Raw genomic sequence first — 20678 nt, forward strand, 5'->3', positions numbered from 1 at the left:
CAATGTTTCATTAGATTGTCCTGGTTTAAAGATTATTAAGTGTAATCCAACACATTCACTGAATTGATGGAAGGGTGAAGGGCCAAGCATGCTCCTTATTCTTAAAGGCATCACCACAAGCTTAGGGTTTAGTAATTAAATTCAGTCATCCCCAAAGATGGAATTAAGTCCCAGCTTGTACATCACCAGGTATTACCATGTATTTCTGGTATGGATTAACATTTTCAGCTCTCTAGTGCCTGCCTTAGACATTGAATGTTAAGGACTTCAGAGAACAATTGAGTCTTATTTTTAACAAATAAAGAAGTTGAAGGGATCTCTTGAGATATATAAAACTGAGAAATAAGGTCTGAAGTTCTAGTCTTCCAAGTGGACAGAGTAAGGAATAGTGGTGTGTATAGTATGCTGTGATTTGTGTCTTAAAGGTGCGTGTGGTATATGTGCATATTCTTAGAACATCTCCGGAAACATGAAGACAATGGGAAAAGTTGTTGCTTCCAAGGGAAGGGATTTAAGTTACTGGACAGAAGTGGGTGGGAAATTTACTTTTTTTCTGGATATCCCTTGCTACTCATTAATAGTTTATACATCTGTCACGTCTACTAAAAAAGTATAAGCTCTGTGGGGGCAGGGCCCATTGACCGTATTATATTTACCTTTGTAATCCCTGGATGGGTCTAGCATTGTGTTTGGTAAGTAGTCAATAAATTTATCATTGAGTACTTACAGCAGATGTTCTTCTTTTCCCATCTAAAATAAAACCGACTATTACCGAGTATAAATCAATACTAATTTTGTGGCTCTTTCCAAATGGTTTATAATAATTAATCATTCCTAGACAGAAAATAATTCCTTTCTATCTCCTCCCATTTACCAGCCCATGTATTATTTCGAGTACATTTGAATCAACCAGTTCTTGAGACTATTCTGATTTATGAAATGGAGGACATTTTATAAATCATTTTGCTGACAGATGTTTTGGGGAAAAATGACTAGTTAGTATACTTTAAAAAATTGTAAAGCGGTGAATTTTGTGGTAGAGATTCCATTAAATATTTTCTTAGGTGCTTTTTATTAACCAATTCTTTTATAGCCTGTTCTCACTCTTGGCACTACTCTTGAATAGGATGTCGCAAAGTCAACACATATTTTCTAAGAAGTGGAAAACTATGATCCAGAATTAAGTAAGGCAGAAGCAAAGAAAACAAACTCACAGAATGGAAATTATAATTATTTAGAGATAGAAGTTTATTCAAAGTTCTCCAGAATATTCTTACATTAAAAATTGTGAGAACCTTGCCACTTCTTTCTCCAGCATAATGATGACGCTCCACTGAGGATTCAGATTTTCATCAAGACCTTTTAAAGGTGTGGGGAGCACCTTATTACGTCGTGTCAGTACCCTGGAGAACAGACTTCAATGTGTACCACACTTGCCCTCTAGTGGGCCTTTGTGAGCACTGCAGTTCCCTGGGCTTTTGGGTTTTCAGCCCTAGACATTTCCAGAGGTCTTTCCGAGTTGGTTTTTTATAAACATATAAGCCCCATTAATATTTATGCCATTAACTGTTAAACTGCAAAGGATGCTATTAAAGGGCTTGTACAGCTTATTGTCGTGAGTAGTTAAACATCGTTGTTTTCTTTATACAACTAGTTTGCCTCATAAACTCCTTTCTTTCATAATAGTATAAAGACAAACGTCAGCGCACTCCAGGTCCAATTAGGCAAATTCTAAATTAACGACTTTATAGTATTTAAGTAGAACGAAATGGCATTCCTGTATGTGCATAATTATGATAGTGATTTTTAAAATATTTTGGGACTGTCACATGAAGTACCTTCTCTCCAATTCAGAAGACTTCCACAGTTTTCATTACTGTTGTTTGCTCGCTCTTTAATGCTTACATTACTTTGTGACCACACCAAAGCAAAAGGCAGATGAAAAATCCCAGCCCCTGGCGTAAAGCCTATCAATTACTAACCGTTTCCACTTAGAATAGAATTTTGGCTCGTACTAACAAAGCCTGACTTGCCACCAAGTTGGCCTCCTTTTGGACAATGTACTCTAGCCATTAAGATTAAGTTTAGTGCAAATGTGTGACACTCAAAATAATAGCGATTTAAAGAAGATGATAAAGGTTTAGCTCTTTCTTGTGTAAACAAATTTCAAATGTAAGGATTAATAGGGACCTTCGGGTTCAACCAAGGCTGAGGTTTATTCTAGCTTGTTACTCCACCATGCTCAGTGCACGGATTTCACTTCCTGGTCCCAGGTGTCTGGTCTGTTTCCAGGCAACATAACCACATTTCAGCCAGCAGGAAGGAAGAGGAAAAACAGGGCCACTCTTTTAGGATCTTTCTTGGAAGTTGTACCCATTACAACTACATCCAATTGGACAGAACTTTGTCACATCGCCACACTTGGCTGAAATGTCTTTATTCTGGGCTGCTCTGTTCCGGCTAAAAATCAAGAGTTCCAGTACTATGGAAGAAAGCAGAATTGATATTTGGGGATACACAGCAGTATTTCCCATAGCTTATAATCCCACCGATTGCCTTCATTTGACAGTTCCTACTCTTTTCTATTTTTTGCTTATTTCCTTCTGAGAGGTAACATCATCCTCCTTTCCATTTGCCTTCCACGGGTGATGTTCTGATGGTAAAGACTGTTTCCTTTTTCTCCCCCTTCTTTCTCTAAGTAAACTCGTCACTTGGCCTGCCAGTTTTCACCATGTTGGTGCATTCATTCCTTCCGCAGGTGATGGCTATGCCACCTGGCCCTCCACTGCTGGGAGTGCTGCTTACCATTTCCCTGGGCGCCATCAGGCTCATTCAGGCTGGTGCTTACTATGGGATCAAGCCGCTGCCACCACAAATTCCTCCTCAGATCCCACCGCAAATTCCGCAATACCAGCCTCTGGGCCAGCAAGGACCTCACATGCCTTTGGGGAAAGATGGCCTTACCATGGGCAAGGAGCTGCCCCGCATGCAGTATGGGAAAGAATATCCACATCTACCCCAATATAGGAAGGAAATTCAGCCAGTGCCAAGAATGGGCAAGGAAGCAGCACCTAAGAAAGGCAAAGGTAACATCATATTCCTGTGCTGTTATGAAACAGCAGCTTTCCAAAATCCGAAACTATAAGATCGGGGGAGAAGCTAAATTTTAGAAATTTTTATTTTGGAATGTGTTACTGACATTAAGTGTTTACTGTGCTCTAAACTCTATCCTTGAAAAGTTCAAGACTTAAAAATACAAGCAAAATTACTGTTTTATGTTGTGCTTTATTATTTTAACAGCATTAAATGGCACAAAACATATTTTTATTCCCTTACTCATTATCCATTCCAACATTTGGCAACTATTTAATGAGCATCTATTTTTGTGTCAGAAGCTGGGCCCAATGCTGGGGGATTAAAGTGGTCGGGGAGGGGGGTGACAAGCCTACAGGAGGCTGCTGGAAGGCATGGAGAGCAGGACTGCTCTGCCTCTTCCAAACTTTTCTTCCCTGAACCTGAGGGAAACCAATCTGGATTCACTCCCTCTCACTGACACTCACTCAAAAAAGGTACTTCTGATTAAGACTGTTGAAACTAGAGATGGACAGGTTATTAATGCAATTTCTCAGCATCACGATGACCTTGAGTGAAAATTGCACATGACTTGGTGCAGCAATATATTACCACCAAGAATTTAAAAAAAAGAAATCCATTATCTTAAAGAAACAGCTTTCAAGTGCTTTTCTGCAGTTTTTCAGGAGCACAAGGTAGATTTGGAATAAGAATAACTTCTAGTTCTTAAGAACCAATAGCCTTAAAAGACTTCGAAAAAAGTTTACAGCATCATCTAGTGTACAAAGAAAACTTGTGCTAGAATACCTTTTAAAAAGTATTTTTGAATACCATTAAAACTGCTTTTTTCCAACAAGTATCTGGCCAACTTGTTTCTGCTTCAATAAGTCTTTGGAAAACTCAAAATAAAAACAGGTGACTAGTCAGTCTTCTTTACTGGGAGAGCAATGTTGTTAAGGACCTGCTGTGTTAGAAATATATACATATGAAAGCACTTTGTGAACCAGGTGCTGGATAAATGCCAGTGTTTTTAAGAGCACTTTAAGCTACTACACCTGTTAATCAATAAACTGAGAGGAGGCTATGAAGGGTAAGGACTGCATATAGAGATGAAAATTTTTCCCATTGCCTTCCAGCCATATTCATTAGTTATTCAACCCCTACAAAATGCTTATCACCGTGAGAGACACTTTTTTAAAACTTCATGAGGTTCATCTGGATTTCTAGGAAACCTAGCAATTGTAGGAAAAGAACTGCATCGGCATAGCAATTCCCTTTGTGGAACTGGAGGTCATTCCCACTGGTCCCTGAAAAAGCAGGAATCTCTCTGTCTGGGGTACTAGTGGATTTGGTGCTAAGAGGCCTAGAGGCCAGAAATGAAAGACCTGAAAATAATATAACTATTGTATGTCAATTATATATTTCAATTAAAAAAAAAAAAACACCTCTCTGAAATGACTTTTCTTTGTAAAGTAAGATCTGTTGAGAAAATCAATGGCATAGGTAAGTAAAAATGCTCAGTAAATACTAAAGCATCATAAAACATTTGCGTTGCTACAGCTGGTCATTCAAGCAACCCTAAGAACAGAGTACATTCCAGGCACTGTGCTGGACACCAAGGAATTCTGATGAGTAAGACATGACCCTGCCCCAGACACTCTTGATATCGTAGTATGTACTACACAATTCACTTAGATATAACATGTCTTAATAGTACGAGACTATCGACTTAGCATAATTGAAGTATTCCCAATTTTCCTCTCTTCAGGAGCTGATATTCCACTTAGGGGATGATCTCAGCCATTTGTTCTCCTTCCTTTCTTAAGTGGCCTGCCCAGCTTTTGGCACTTCCTGTACTTACTCTGATGGGTACCAGACTGCAATAAGAGAATTTGCTAAGAATATGAGTTCTGCGGTTCTATTTTGTTCCCTGACAGTAGGTCAGTGAAAAATATAATGGTCAGGATTAAGACGTGACTACTGGTTAACATAAAACTTTGAGGCCATAAATTTCACTTACGTTTCATTTCAGTAGCGTAGAAGATCCAGAGTTGTGTTACTCTGAAAGGCACAGTATAAGCATCATAACAGAGATGTGCTTTGTATTTTGACAACAATTTGTGAAAGCACAACGTCTTTCACATCTATTATCTAATCTTGTAGCGAGGCCATAATATTCTTGCTGCACAGAGAGGCAAGCCAAGACAGTGAAGGCCCAAGTGGCCCAGTCCAGATTCATTTCAAGACCAAGAAGAGCTTCCTGCTCCTCCCAGCTCAATTCCTTCTCCACGCTGCTTGTCAGCCTCAAGTATCTTATTCACTTCTTCTGTTTGAAACCCAATTTGCAAATGAGAAATAATTTATTAAAAATTTGAATTCGTATGAGACTTAGGAAATCCTATAGCACATTAAAGAAATTAAGCAAAAGTATTTGGCTCTAGAGGACAGATGTGAAAGATGTTATTTATTTTTTTTAAGATTTATTTTTTTTAAGATTTATTTATTTATTTGAAGGGAGAGAAAGAGGGCACATGTGCACACATGTATGCGAGGGAGGAGCAGAGGGAGAGGGAGAGAATCTCAAGTTGACTCCCTGCTGAGTGTGGAGCCCTAAATGGGGCTTGATCCCATGACCCTGAGATTATGACCTGAGCTGAAATCAGGAGTCAGCCGCTTAACCTACTGAGCCACCCAGGTACTCCATGTGGAAGATGTTATTAAACCACATACAGGATAAAATACTTCTATTCCCCCCTGAATCTACATGATAATTACTTTACCTAACACATCATACTGTATTTCAACACAAGAGGAAATATTATTTAGCCACAAATTATTATATAAAAAAACAAGGACATGGAAAAATATAGCATTAAATAGAAAAAGTAATAAAAAAAATAAAAATGGAGAATGACTCCATTGTTTAAAATACACACACACACACACGCACGCACACACACACGCACACCTAGAACACAAGATGGAAGTACATATAAATGTCAAGTGATTATAGGCAAATTTGATTTTTCTTTATCCTTTTTTGAATTTTCCAAAATCTCCATAGTGAACACACCATAACAAAACTTGGAGTTTTGTACTTGGAAAAATGTTTTTTCATACTTTTTAGCGTTCTTTCCTTAACCAATGCTGATAAAAGCAGCTACAGGTATCAGTTCTCAAAAAGTATTTCAAACATGACAAAGCAATTATTAGCTTGATTGTTCTTTAAGTCCTGACAGTCCTGGAAGACGAACACATTATGCCTAGTCTTTCCTCTCAATAAGGAATAGACTAAGGTGTCAGAACTAAATAATGATTGTCATGACTTCCTTGAAGTGAAGAATAATAAATATTAATTTTTCTCTTTTTTCCCCTCCCTCTCCTCCTCCCTCTCCTGCTCTCTCTGTCCCCTCTCTCCCAGTAGAAATACCATTAGCCAGTTTACGAGGGGAGCAAGGTCCCCGTGGAGAGCCTGGCCCAAGAGGACCACCTGGGCCCCCTGGCTTACCAGGTCATGGGATACCTGGAATCAAAGGAAAACCAGGGCCCCAGGGATATCCAGGAATTGGAAAACCAGGTATGCCTGGAATGCCAGGAAAGCCAGGAGCCATGGGAATGCCTGGAGCAAAAGGTGAAATTGGACCCAAAGGGGAGATTGGGCCTATGGGGATCCCAGGACCGCAAGGACCTCCAGGGCCTCACGGACTTCCTGGCATTGGAAAACCAGGTGGGCCAGGGTTACCAGGGCAACCAGGTGCAAAGGGAGAGCGAGGTCCCAAAGGACCACCAGGACCTCCAGGCCTTCAGGGCCCCAAAGGGGAGAAGGGCTTTGGGATGCCAGGTTTGCCAGGCCTAAAGGGTCCTCCAGGGATGCATGGCCCTCCTGGCCCTGTTGGACTTCCAGGAGTGGGCAAACCCGGAGTGACAGGCTTCCCTGGGCCCCAAGGTCCCCTGGGAAAGCCAGGTCCTCCAGGGGAACCTGGGCCCCAAGGCCCTATTGGGGTCCCGGGAGTTCAAGGACCTCCTGGGATTCCTGGAGTTGGAAAACCAGGCCAGGATGGGATCCCTGGCCAGCCAGGATTTCCAGGTGGCAAAGGGGAGCAAGGACTGCCAGGGCTGCCAGGACCCCCAGGCCTTCCAGGGATCGGGAAACCAGGCTTCCCAGGACCCAAAGGTGACAAGGGCATAGGGGGTCTTCCTGGGGCTCTAGGACCAAGAGGGGAGAAAGGACCAGTAGGTGCCCCTGGAATGGGAGGTCCCCCAGGAGAGCCAGGCCTGCCTGGAATCCCAGGTCCTATGGGTCCTCCAGGTGCTATTGGTTTTCCCGGACCCAAAGGAGAAGGTGGGGTTGTAGGGCCACAGGGGCCACCAGGTCCCAAGGGCGAGCCAGGGCTTCAAGGCTTCCCAGGAAAGCCAGGTTTCCTTGGTGAAGTAGGGCCCCCTGGCATGAGGGGTTTGCCAGGTCCCATAGGGCCCAAGGGGGAAGCAGGGCACAAAGGTTTACCAGGGCTCCCTGGTGCTCCAGGGCTGCTGGGACCAAAGGGAGAACCAGGAATCCCAGGGGGTCAGGGTTTACAGGGCCCTCCAGGCATCCCAGGGATCGCAGGCCCAAGTGGGCCCATTGGACCACCTGGAATGCCAGGCCCCAAAGGGGAACCCGGTATCCCAGGGCCCCCTGGGTTCCCTGGAGTAGGGAAGCCTGGAGTAGCAGGACTTCATGGGCCCCCAGGGAAGCCTGGTGCCCTTGGTCCTCAAGGCCAGCCGGGCCTTCCAGGGCCCCCAGGCCCTCCAGGGCCCCCAGGGCCCCCAGCTGTGATGCCCCCTACACCACCACCCCATGGAGAATATCTACCAGATATGGGGCTGGGAATTGATGGAGTGAAACCCCCCCATGCCTATGGGGCTAAGAAAGGCAAGAATGGAGGGCCAGCCTACGAGATGCCTGCCTTTACAGCTGAGCTGACTGCGCCTTTCCCACCTGTGGGGGCCCCGGTGAAGTTTGACAAACTGCTCTATAATGGCAGACAGAACTACAACCCACAGACAGGCATCTTCACCTGCGAGGTTCCCGGGGTCTACTACTTTGCATACCATGTTCACTGCAAGGGGGGCAACGTGTGGGTTGCTCTGTTCAAGAACAACGAGCCCATGATGTACACGTACGATGAGTACAAAAAGGGCTTTCTGGACCAGGCATCTGGGAGTGCGGTGCTGCTGCTCAGGCCCGGAGACCGAGTGTTCCTCCAAATGCCCTCGGAACAGGCTGCAGGACTGTATGCTGGGCAGTACGTCCATTCCTCCTTTTCAGGATATTTATTGTATCCCATGTAAAAAAAGAAAGATTTAATAGAAGAAAAGAAAATGACGCACCGAAAAAATCCAAATGAAAAGCATAATTGCTTCAAAACATTTATATAGTTGGAAAGTTATATTTAAGTGAAAATCTAAACCATCATGTACAAATAAAAACTAAGATGCATGTTTAATGCTGTGCATAGCAGCCTGTAATTAAAAATGATGGGATAGATTTATGTATCAAGTACTGACACTTGTGTTGTACCCACTGGAATCATACTAGCTGTCGTATTGTTATATGCTTCCATGATAACCTGCTTATTCAGATCAGTCAAAATATTTCAGTATGAAAGATCATAGCTAATGAAAGTCACTTGCTCACATTGTTTAAAGATTTATAAATATGGCTTAAGGAAATGTCAATGATAACAATTATATACCGTATTTACTTGCATAATTTCCTCTGTCTTTGGGCAGATGTTTTGCCAGGGAAGGTGGGGGAGGAGTTCTGCTGTGCTATAGCCCCAGTGGGAGGGAGTCAGGGGGAGCAGTAGGGTTTTAGTCCAAGGGCTATTTCCCTCCCGTCAGAGGCTGTGTCTCTTATCAACACGAGTCCTCAGAATTGTGTATCTCATGTTTCTAAAAGAACAAGTGAGCTAATCGCCTGCCGTGTAATTTACTCAGTAAATTCTGTGTGCCTCACACTGGATGAGACATTTGAGGGACATAAGACAGTGCCCCAAAAGGAGCTAAAAAAACAGTTGGGAGACAGGAGCAGTAATTAACTCGCTTATTTCTTAAGGATCCTTTTTGTTTTATTTTCTGTAATTTTTTTTCTTCCCTCCATGTAATTTCCACTATGACCCAACTAATATAAACACATGGAAGTCATAAGAAAAAAATAATAACTTCCCAGTTTTGTGGAATATTCATTATCAACAGTTTTTAATTATGTTTACATGTGTATAAAAATCCCCTTCTTTTGCCTACCCATACAAATGAGTACAATGAGGTTTCACCCATGAAAGGGCTATCGCTATTTTTCAGTAGCAGTTGAATTTTGAAGAAATTTCCTGGTGTAGTATATATGCAAACTGGCATGTTGTCACAGGTTCCAAAGTCAATTTCCAAAACCCAAGCCATCCTTTATGTGGGGAGAAAAAAAAATTTCAGAATTACACAGGAAAATAACTTTTTTTGAAAAAACAATTTCTCAAGTTTTAAATTTAAAAATGGATGTACTAGTGTAGGTACTAAAACTGTAGGAAAAGAACTCTTTCTTTAGAAGCAACCTGTGGGAGAGCTATCTGAAATGTCAAAGGGCAGTAAGAGCCCGTGCTGCTTGGGTCACCTCACACTCAGCACAAATCAAGAGCCAATACAAGTTTAAAGAGAAAAATAAGTATCTTTCCAGGTTTTCACTTAGGTACATACTAACTGCTGCGGGCATTCAAATCTGGTCTCAAAACACAGGCAAAATATGTCAGTCTGCTATGAGTCTGCTGCTGATACTATAAGCCACTGGGGAAAATAATGTGGGGCTGTGGTGGTAGAATCTTGTATCTGTTCCTCAAAATTAAGAGTGAGAAGTTGAGGGGAAAGGTACAGATGGAAAAATACACAAATAAATACGGTATAAACACACATGGAAATGTGTCTATGTCGAATCTGAATCATTTTAACCATCAAGAAAAATTCTCCTCAACCTAATAGATGTCTTTCCCTTACATGGTATACGAGCACCATTTCTTCTCAATTTCTTAAGAAGAGAAATGAGTTCATTACCAGAGGGTTTCTTATTTACTGCTAATTATATGACAAATTTTCCTATCAAAAGATACCCGACCCAACCTTCATTTTCAAAGCAGACAGTGTCTATGTGGTCAAACATCCTTCAGATTGGTCTTGAGGATGCTGGTTTTGGACTGATGACTATGGAGGCAACAAGGATCCACTGGGGTCCTTCTGCTGAAGAGCTGCATTGGAATGGCTTGGAAGCAAGTCAGATCAGCTGATCTGTAAATCCATATTTATCTGTACATGTATTGGCTTTTTATTTCCACCAAGTAAGAGAGACAGTACCTCTTTCGTTAAGACCAAATTTCACTTTTTAAAATACCTTCCAACTTATTTATTGGTTGTTACTCAATTGCCTATATATATATATATATATATATATATAATGTGTGTGTGTATATTATCAGGCAAATGCTCCTAACTTTTAGATAGGGGAGGAGCAAAATCTATGCCAGATACTGTGTATTCTACAATGGTGCTAATCTCAGAGCTAAATGAATTACTCCATTTAATTTAAAAAAGAGTTTTAAATAATTATCTATGTGTCTGTGTTTCCCTTTTAAGTGTTGCACATTATGTTAACACATTAGTGTAAAAGCAGATGAAACAACGACATGTTCAAAAGTCTAGGGGTAGTGCTATAATCCCTACTCAATTCAAAATCAGCTAGAACTTTTCCATGTGAAATGGACCAAACTGGCATTATGTTATTTAAACACAGAGTTTTAATGCAGTATGACATCCCACGGAGGGAAAGAATGTCTGTAGTGGGTGACTGCTCTCAAATATTTTACAGAACACCATGAAAGGTGACCAGACTGGTGACTTTTTTGAGTTTCCATGATAGATTTGAGACTTGTCAATAGCAAATCATTTTTGTATTTAAATTTTTGTACTGATTTGAAAAAAGACTTATTAAATATCTTTAAAAGTACGTTTCTCATCTTGTTCGTATCACTCAGCGGACACTGAACCTCATACTTTTTTTATCCCCCAGTGTACTAATGAGCTGCTGAAACAGAGACCAAAAACAATCACAGCTTAAACAGGACAATTATTTCTCTTTAACATAATAGCTCTGAGCATCAGCAGTCCAGGGCTCGTGTAGTAGCCCTAGTGAGAGCCCCAGGTTCCTTCTGTCTTGCTGGTTTTCTGCCCCAAAGGTGTTGCCCTCATCCCCAAAGTCCAGGACAGCTAACCATCACAGCCACATTCCAGCCATTAGGAAGGTGACAAATCAGGAAGGAGAGGGCATGCTCCCTAATTAAAGAACTCAAGCCAGCAGTTGCTTACAGTACTCCCTCCCACATCCTATTGCTCTGAATTTAGTCACACTGCCCAAAGCTGCCAGGAGAGTGAGGGAAATTGAATATTTATTCAGGGTAACAACATGACCAGCTGAAATTCAGGGATTCTCTTAACATGGAAGAAGGGAGAATAGATACTAGGGGACAATTAGCTGCTGCATCTGTCACATCCATCATAAAAGAGAGAACTGCCACAAGCCTCTCTTCCTCCACAAGAAACCAATCTTCAAGTATTCTATTTTAGTTGGCCACGGTAGAGCCAAATATTCTGAGTGGTGAGCAGAGCTACAGAGCAGAGCAGACCTGCTTCAAGAACCTAAGAGTCTTAAAAGGCATCACTGGTAAGGAAAAAATTCTGTTGTGAGGACTCATCAAGTTCAAAACGAGTGTAACTTATGTCTAGAATATTACAAAAGGATTATTCAAACCATTCCATAAGCAAGTATCACCAGTCTGTGGCTGATTAACTCACTTGCTTAAACCATCAATCTGGAAGCTCAAGACCACAGCTTCCATTCCCATTTAAGCCCAGTTAGTTCTATTTCATTCCACAGCTAAAGACTCTTCCACAACATGGATCAATCATCTTGTATGCTTAGTGTTGGTCACAAAAGTAAACAGAAGGATGGATACAGGAGACACAGCAGGGAAGAATAAATGGTTAGAATTCAGAGTACCAGACAAGCAGGGCAAATCCATCATGACAATGGGTCTGAGGCATTCTTTTATGTTAAAACAAAACACAAAGTAGTCCCTACTTTGCACTTGATACCACTAGGCAATGTGAAGGATACAAAACCAACAGGAACTGGTATTTTGTGAGTGTGTGTGTGTGTATGCATGTGTGTGTTTTCTGGGATGGGTGGGTGACAAGACCAGCTGGGATAATGGAAATGACCTGAGTAGATCAGAGAATCTATTCAAGAACTAGTAAAGGAAACCAAGTTAATAACCAATGAAGGGAAATGATATAGGCCTTTACATATAGGGAAGAGGCATTTATATTTTATCTAATATGCAATAAGAAGACATCGTAGGTCCTTAAGTGGGAAAATGGTACAAAAATATTTTAGAAAAGTTACTTTGATGATTCTATGAAGAAGGTGAATTACAAATGGTAAAACCAATGAGGAGATCAGAACAGCTGCAATCCAGAAATCGGATGATGAGTTGATGGCAAACAGTCCTAAACAAGTCTCATGAGTAAAGGTCACATGTCAGGTCAGGTGTCAGGGTGTAAGGACTGCAAAACAATGGAGCTATTTCAAGGACAAGGAAATGGAATAAAGAAGAATGGAAAACTAAAGAGACAGTTGAAAGACTGAGCTGATGTCGGGGTCAAGCCCAGAATGGCCTTATGAGGGAGAAGGAAGCTTGGCCTAAAGGTGATTTCTTCTCACTGATACACCTGGAAGACTGGGATGGTTCCCTGGACAAAAACTGGTGACCCACTAGCAGTGCCTGCTCCAAGCAGGGAAATGAAAAGACACTCAGTTTATTTATAGACTTATGGGACTTCCCTGATAGTTGGAGGGAGATGCCTGTACTCCACAAGTGTATTTGGCAGGGAGATGAAAGGTGGATCCATGAGCTTGGGAAGAGACATGGTGGCCTACCATAATAAGGGAGAAAAAGACCAACTTGAAATTAGTAGCACCATTTGCAGACAAAAATCATTAAATTGCTTTAAAATATCCTCCTTTTCTCACTGCAAGAATTTATTTAACAAATCCCTCATAATAGATATAGCAAAGATAAATATCCTCCCAATCCCTATGGAATTACAATGAGTTCTAAGTATACAGGGCCAACAAAGAATGCAAATCAATCATGATTTACTATATTTCAGAAAAGCTTTCTCCTTAATGGTCTCCATGACTCTAAAAATATAAATGTTCATGTCATTCCCTATCATAAAGAAGAAAAATATCTATGGAGTAACACTTAAGGTTATTTTTCTTTTAGCACAGTGTTACACAGAATTTCAGATGCTTTCTTTCATTTTCAAAACCAATATTGATATCAGGATAAATTTTATCTTCAAACACGTTATTTTTTAGGATATCAAAAAGCTCTTAATGATTTTTATTGTCAGAAAAACTTTTTTTTGCTAATTCCTGGAGATAAGTGTAATGGAATTTAAATCAAAAGTGGGGCACATCATTCCATTTTAACAAGGTATTCAGAAGTTTCTCATCTGTGTTACTGAAAAACAGGACCATCTAATCAAATTTTCCTTTAAGGCATCCAGAACCTTTCCAGAGATTTTTTTTTTCTTTACTATCTTACTGCAAGTAAAAATAGATTTTTATTAGAATCAAAAGCACTTCTAAATTAAAGTGTATGAATCCTGTGGAGACTTACATTTCACATGTCTTTTTAAAACCACCAAGACCTAAAAGTTAATTTTGTAATGAGCATGGCCGAGTCACTTTTCATCTAACAAGTGAGTGGCTGGCCGCAGTGTTCACATCTGCTCTTTAGTCATGGGATGAGAGACACAATGGGGGAAAGCTGACGGAATGTTTACTTTACCAGTCTCCCCAGTGGTCTACTAGTAATAATAGTTGCCTTTCCCCATCAGAGATGAAGCTGTCCTTGTCATTTGCTCTACCAAACCAGAGCCATCGATATAGAACATGTTAGGAAAGGGCTTTGGGGTCAGACTCAAAGAACAAATCTCAACTCCTATTTACCAGCTGGTCACCTTGAGAGAGGTCACCTTGACCTCTCTAAACTTCAGCTTTTGTGCCTATAAAATAGTAAGTAATAATAGTAAACATCTTCTACAATAGTTGGGAGAGTGGATGAAGTAGTAGGGTGTGTTACAGAGGGGTAAAAATTGCTACTATCAGACCGAATGCCAACCATGTACCAGAAACTGCTTTAAATGTTTTTATGTATTAACTTAGTTACTCCTCATAGTAACTCTGTTATTAGCTTCATGTTATAGCTAAAGAAACTGTGCCATAGTAACTTGTCCAAGATCTAATAAATGGCAATGCCAGGATTTTAACCCAAGCATCTGGCTTCATAGTCCACATTCTGAGCTATTACACCTTATTGCCTCAAGGCAGAAGATAAAAGTTCTCACCTATCTAAGCAACTACCACCGAGGGCTCAGATTATTAACTTGCCTCAAAAGAGAAGGAGAGATAACCAAGTCCTCAGTTATTTCATAGGTGTTGTCATTACCAAAGACAACAGAAACAGCCGGCTACCAGAGGACTATATCGACAGATTCTAGCAAATCTCTTAGGAGGTAAGAGGGCAGATATATGTGGCTTTAAAAACTAAAGGGACCACCTGGCACCTATTAGGATGGCTACTAATGAAAAAAAAAGAGCAGGCAATAAGCATTAGCGAGGATGTGAAAAAACTGGAACCCCAGTGCACTGCTGGTGAGAATGTAAAATTGGGCAACCACTATGAAAAACAGTATGGCGGTTCCTCAAAAAATAAAAAGTAAAATCACTATATGATACAGCATTTCCACTTCTGAGTATATACCCAAAAGAATTGGAAGCAAGGATTCAAACATAGCTGTCCATCCATGTTCATAGCAACATTATTCACAATACCTAAAAGATGGAAGCAACCCAAATGTCCACTGCTGGATGAATGGATAAACAAAATGTGGTATATACATACAATTTACTACTATTCAGTCTTAAAAAAAAAAGGGAAATTGTGACACATGCCACAACATGGATTAACCTAGAGGGCATTATATTAAGAGAAATAAGCCAAGCACAGAAGGACAAATATTGTATGATTCCACTTATATAAGGTACCTAGTCATATTCATAGACAGAAAATAGAAGGGTGGCTGCCCAGAGCTGGAGAAGGTGGTAATGTGAAATTATTGCTTAATGGATACAGAGATTCAATTCTGCAAGACAAAAAGAGTTCTGGTCATCAGTGGTGGGGATAGCTGCATAACAACATGAATGTATTTAATGGCGCTCAATACATTAAAAATGGCTAAGATGGCAAACATTATGTTACGTTCATTTTACCACAATTTCAAAAATTAAAAAAAAAAAAACTAGAAGGAAAACCACCTGCTAATAGGAATAGCCCATGATATAGAAGAGAATTGGAAATGACCTCCAACAGCCTCCCTTACCTCCAAGTTTACCACAGTGCTCACCAAGTGGGTAAGGAATCTAAGCATGGTCGTCCAGAAACTGCAAGTTCCAGCCTCTGCCAGGCAAGTTCTGCAGACCTCTATGGGGACTGCCACTTAACTGCCCCTTCTCTACTTCAGTGAGTATTACCTTGTAAGGAATTAAGACCTGGCTGCCAGACAGCCCACTTTCATCCAGTGGCCCCAGAGGGCACTCTAGAATTAAGGTTCCTTTCTTTTTCAAGCATAAACATGCATGACTTATGGTTCCAAAGGTAAGTTAAAGATAGGGTTTTTCTTCCTATAAATGAAAGGATCTTTATAGAACCCATACATACTCAAGATATGAAAGAAACAAAATTAAATTTCACTTCAGCCACCTGGCCTTACCAAGCCTGTGGGAAGAAAGGGAAATTTCACTGCCGCTCTAGGCAGATACCCTGCCTGGGTTAGAAGGGAAGCGAGCATGGTTGTAGCAACATGCAGGTCCCCAAGCAACAACATCTCCCTCTCATGGCCGAAGGAAAAACAGCCGTTCCACTCGCAGGTTTTTTCTACCATGAATTCAGTGGGTCAGGAATTTTGCAGAGGTCATAGTGGGGATGGTTTCTCTCTGCTCTGTGATGTCTAGGGCTACAATGGAGGGTGAATCAACAACTGGGCGTAGAATCACCAGGAGGTATCTTCATTTACAGGTCTGGTCGTTGACGCTGTTGTTGGCAGGGACCTCAGCTGATCTGTAGGCAGGAATACCTACATATGTTTCCATGTTGTTTCTCTGTGAAGGCTACTTTGGGCTTTCTTATAGCATGACACCTGGGTTCCACATGAACATCTCCAGGTATGAGTGTCAAGGTCACTGTAAGGAAAGTATGCCAGATGGGAAATATTGGTGGCCAGCTCTGGAAAATACAATGTGCCATATGTCCATGGTTGCTTAGTGCCTTGTCTGTGGTAGATACTCTCTGGTGGACCTAGATATGGGACACAAAAATCCACACACTTTTGCCCACTCCCTTAGGTCCCTCCACATGCCTCTTCCCAGATCTCTTTGCTATTGAACTTCAAATATAATCTCTTACAGGCCATTGACCCACTCAACCACACTATTCTCTATTGCTCAAGACTGTTTATCCTTATCTCAGACTCCTTCTCTTTCCATTCAAAGGAGATGGTTAAATGTACATCTTGAAGCCCTGCCCGTTGTCCTCACCACTGTCCTTTATGGCCCCTCCCCAAGTGGGATGGTAGTACAGTAGCAGTTCTGTCATCTACCATTGTCAGTTCTACCAACATACCAAGCTTGAACCAGTATTGAGTATTTTCCTCTATCATCAGCGGGTCATAAGGAACACCCCTTGAGGCCATAGGTGTAAGCTGAGGAATACAAGAGACATGGAGACCTGGGCCAACTGTTCGTATAGCTTATTTATGACTTCTCGGCCTGCTTAGATGTGATCTCATGTAAACCATTTCTATTGTTCAGTAGCTGTTGATGTGTGCACCTGACCTTACCAAACCCAGGTCCTGAAGAGGAAGCTCTGTTCATATAATCATTTGATGTTCCATTGTCAAATGTTCAGGTCCTACTAAAGCTAAGTATCATGCTAGCAGTTGCTTTTTGAATGGTTGAGCTGTATAAGGCATGGCTTTACTCTCGAACTCTAGGAGTTTGTGCTGATTCTCCTTTTAGGTTCAGCCAGATTCCCTACAGCATCATCTGTCACCTAGCACCTAGGGATCTGCCACATCATTATGAACTGAGTGCAAGAGCAGCTTGTATTACAACCTGGAACTGCTGCTGGGTCCTCTTTTCTCAAAACTGGTAGCCTTGGGGCGCCTAGGTGGCTCACTGGGTTAAGAGTCGGCCTTTGGCACGGGTCATGATCCCGGGGTCCTGGGATCGAGTCCCGCATTGGGCTCCCTGCTCAGTGGGGAGTCTGCTTCTTCTACCCCTCTCCCCTGCTCGTGATCCCTCTCTGTCTCAAATAAATAAAATCTTTTAAAAAACCTGGTAGCCTTTTGAGTCACCTAGCTTAACTGGCATCTGATAAATTCCCTTTTTTTTTCTTTTTTTAAAAGCATTTTTTAAATTTTTATTTATTTTTTAAAGATTTTATTTATTTATTTGACAGAGAGAGACACGCACAGCAGGGGGAACAGCAGGCAGATGGAGAGGGAGAAGCAGACTCCCTGCTGAGCAGAGAGCCCGATGTGGGGCTAGATCCCAGGACCCTGGAATCATGACCTGAGCTGAAGGCAGACACCTAACCGACTGAGCCACCCAGACACCCCTTAAAGCATTTTTTTTAAAGATTTATTTATTTGAGAGAGAGAGAGCATGCACACACAGAGGGGGGAGGGGCAGAGGAAGAGAATCTCAAGCAGGCTCCCTGCTGAGTGGGGAGCCCAATGCCGGCTCGATCTCACGACCCTGAGATTAACAATTTGAGCCGAAATCAAGAGTCGGACGTATAACTGACTGAGTCACCCAGGCACCTCCTGATAAATGCTTTTTGAGTCACCTGATAAATAGGTTAGAGCAGTGTTTACAAGTGTGGCATAGGCTATCTGCAAAATCCAAAAGTGCATCAAATACTGTTTCTATTCTTAGTGGTAAGAGACGAAAGATGCAAGAACTTTTCCTTTACCTTGAAGGGGATACTCAGGCATACCTCAGATACCCACACTCCCAAAAATGTGATAAATGTTGCAGGCTCTTGAACATCTATAACTTATATCTCCCCCTTGGGCATACATGTATTTTACTAGGGCACTTGGCGTACTGGTCATTTCCTGCTCCCAGATCCAATTAATACTATGTCATTGATATGATATGATCATTGATATGATCAATGTGATGTTTTGAGGAAGAGTAAAATAATCAAAGTCCTTTTGAACTGAATTATGACACAGAACAGGAGAGTTACCAGCCTTGAGAATATTCGCAGGAAAGCATTCACAGTTTTGAGTGAATATGAACTCAATCTTCCCAAGTGAATGCAAACTGCTCTTGATCTTCTTTCCTACTAGAGATTTAAAAGAACACATTTGTCAGATCAAAATTACAAAGCAATTGCTAGAGGCTGTGTTGATAGATTCAACCAAAGATCAACACCTGGTGTAGACTCTGTGATTGCATCTACTATTTACATTTATGGTAGTCCATCATATCCATGGTCCATCTGGCTTGGGGGCACCATACTGCTAACCCAAACTTCCTGCAGCCTACATCTTTGCATTTCCACTGGAGTGAGATAGAGTTTCTGTTTACTATTTTTGCTGAGGAGTGGAATGGAGGGAGGCAGTTTCAGAGGCTTCCACTTGGTTCTTCTTACACAAATGGTTCTTCATAGAACAGAGAATCAGTGTGATGGTTCTACCAGCTGTTCAGTATATCCATCTTGATTATACACTCAGCAACTGGAGAGATAACCACAAACAAATTGGAGCCACCAAGACAGAGATCTGGGCCAGGCCTCTATTACCTTGCCCCATATGCTCCACTCTAATGGGAGGTTATAGGATTCCCTGCATCAATTCACCCTGTATCTAAAAGCCCTTGAAAGAGCTGGGTATCTTCCCTTTCTCCAGTGTACCATCACTCTGAAGAAAGGCCACAGGTTACATTGGAAAAGATATGAGTACATAGTGTATACATTGATGGTATTGCAGAGAACTTCCTCAGGACCCATATTCCCTTTAATCAACAGGCTTTGGATTTGAGAATTGGCTCATATCTAGAAACAGGTCCAGGGATCATGTTTTTCCATTTTGGCAGTTGACATCTGCCTTCTGCTCACCACTTCTTAATTGTGGTTGTTTCCGTTGTTGTTATATAGGTTAATCAAGATCCTCATTAACTTCTGCTCTATCCTGCCGCTAGGAATACCCGTGGTCTGTGGAATTTCACAGATCCCCTACATTTTAAGGATCCCTGACTGATTGTTACATTTGCTTCTGATGGCTAAGTGCTGCCAACTACCTTTGCTATTCTGAAATTCTATCACTCACTCACTGACACTAGGGTATCTTCTACGGTTATCTCTGGCCTGCACAGGACAGTTACCATTGAGTCCATCAACTATGTTAATACCTACTCACTACTGCAATCTTACTGCTTTAGTGAAACGATGTCTTCTAGGCTCTCCCAGGGAACAGTCAGCTGGTAGGTTCTCTGGTCACACAAAATAAATCCATTCTAAGAAGCCCACTACTCTGAGCATCCTGACCATTTCTTTAATAATCTGTCATGGCAGTTCTTACATCTCCTTCACTGTAGATTACCAGTGTGTCCAAGTTTCAAGTTGCCGTTCTTATAGGGTGTTAGGATTTACTAAAAAGTTAAATCGTCAGCCACTGGAGAGTGTCCCCCTATCAATAACCTCTCTTCTACCCAGCTTTACACAGTGCTGGTCCAAGACTCTCAAGATCCATTACCTTACAAAATTCTTGGTTTCTGTTGATATATTAATCTGTGGCTTTTCTTATGAATAAATAATTTTCTTGTGTACTAGAGACTATACTTTTCACTATCTGTGCTGAGGTCTAACCCTAGTTCTTGGTGAAGAACGGTGAGGGAAGGTAAGGGCTCAACATCATCTTGTGAGGCAACTAAGACAAGGCCTTGAATGCTGTCGAGGTAATGGGAGGCCTCTTTCCTCCAGCAAGGGGGAAAAGACCCTTCTCTGTATTCCCAGAAAACTCAGGAATCCAGGGGTTCAGAGACCTCAACCACACCTGCCCAAATGTCCCCATCTCAGTCTCAGAGTCTCTCTTCTTCCCTTTTAGGACTTGACATTAGCACAGGAAACATGTCAGCCTGTGCATTCAATCTCTTTATAGCTCTGACACCCTTTGAATCAAATTCTGGGCTGAATTTAAGGTATAGTATGGCCAGGGTGCCTGCAGTCAGTTAAGCGTCTGCCTTCAGCTCAGGTCATGATCCCAGGGGTCCTGGGGTTGTGCCCCGTGTCAGGCTTCCTGCTCATCAGGGAGCCTGCTTCTCCCTCTTCCTCTCCTCCTCTCCTCCACCCCCTGCTCATGCTCACTCCCTCTCTGAAATTTAAAAACAAAAC

General features: G+C 41.6%; 1 protein-coding gene across 2 annotated transcripts in view; it reads left to right on the forward strand.

The window, feature by feature from the left end:
- Window positions 1-11098, forward strand: part of COL8A1 (collagen type VIII alpha 1 chain) — a 162140-nt gene extending 151042 nt beyond the window's left edge. Inside the window, exons 3-4 of one of the 2 annotated variants that reach the window (XM_036109717.2) lie at window positions 2759-3086; window positions 6494-11098. In XM_036109717.2, coding sequence (XP_035965610.1) covers window positions 2762-3086; window positions 6494-8403 — 2235 coding nt within the window. In that variant the 5' untranslated portion in view covers window positions 2759-2761 and the 3' untranslated portion in view covers window positions 8404-11098. The remainder of the gene's footprint in view (window positions 1-2758; window positions 3087-6493) is intronic. The other variant, XM_036109720.2, reaches the window with a different exon arrangement.
- Window positions 11099-20678: the final 9580 nt, after the last annotated feature.

This window comes from Halichoerus grypus, chromosome 1 (assembly GCF_964656455.1).
Source record: "Halichoerus grypus chromosome 1, mHalGry1.hap1.1, whole genome shotgun sequence".
Taxonomy (NCBI): Eukaryota; Metazoa; Chordata; class Mammalia; order Carnivora; family Phocidae; genus Halichoerus; species Halichoerus grypus.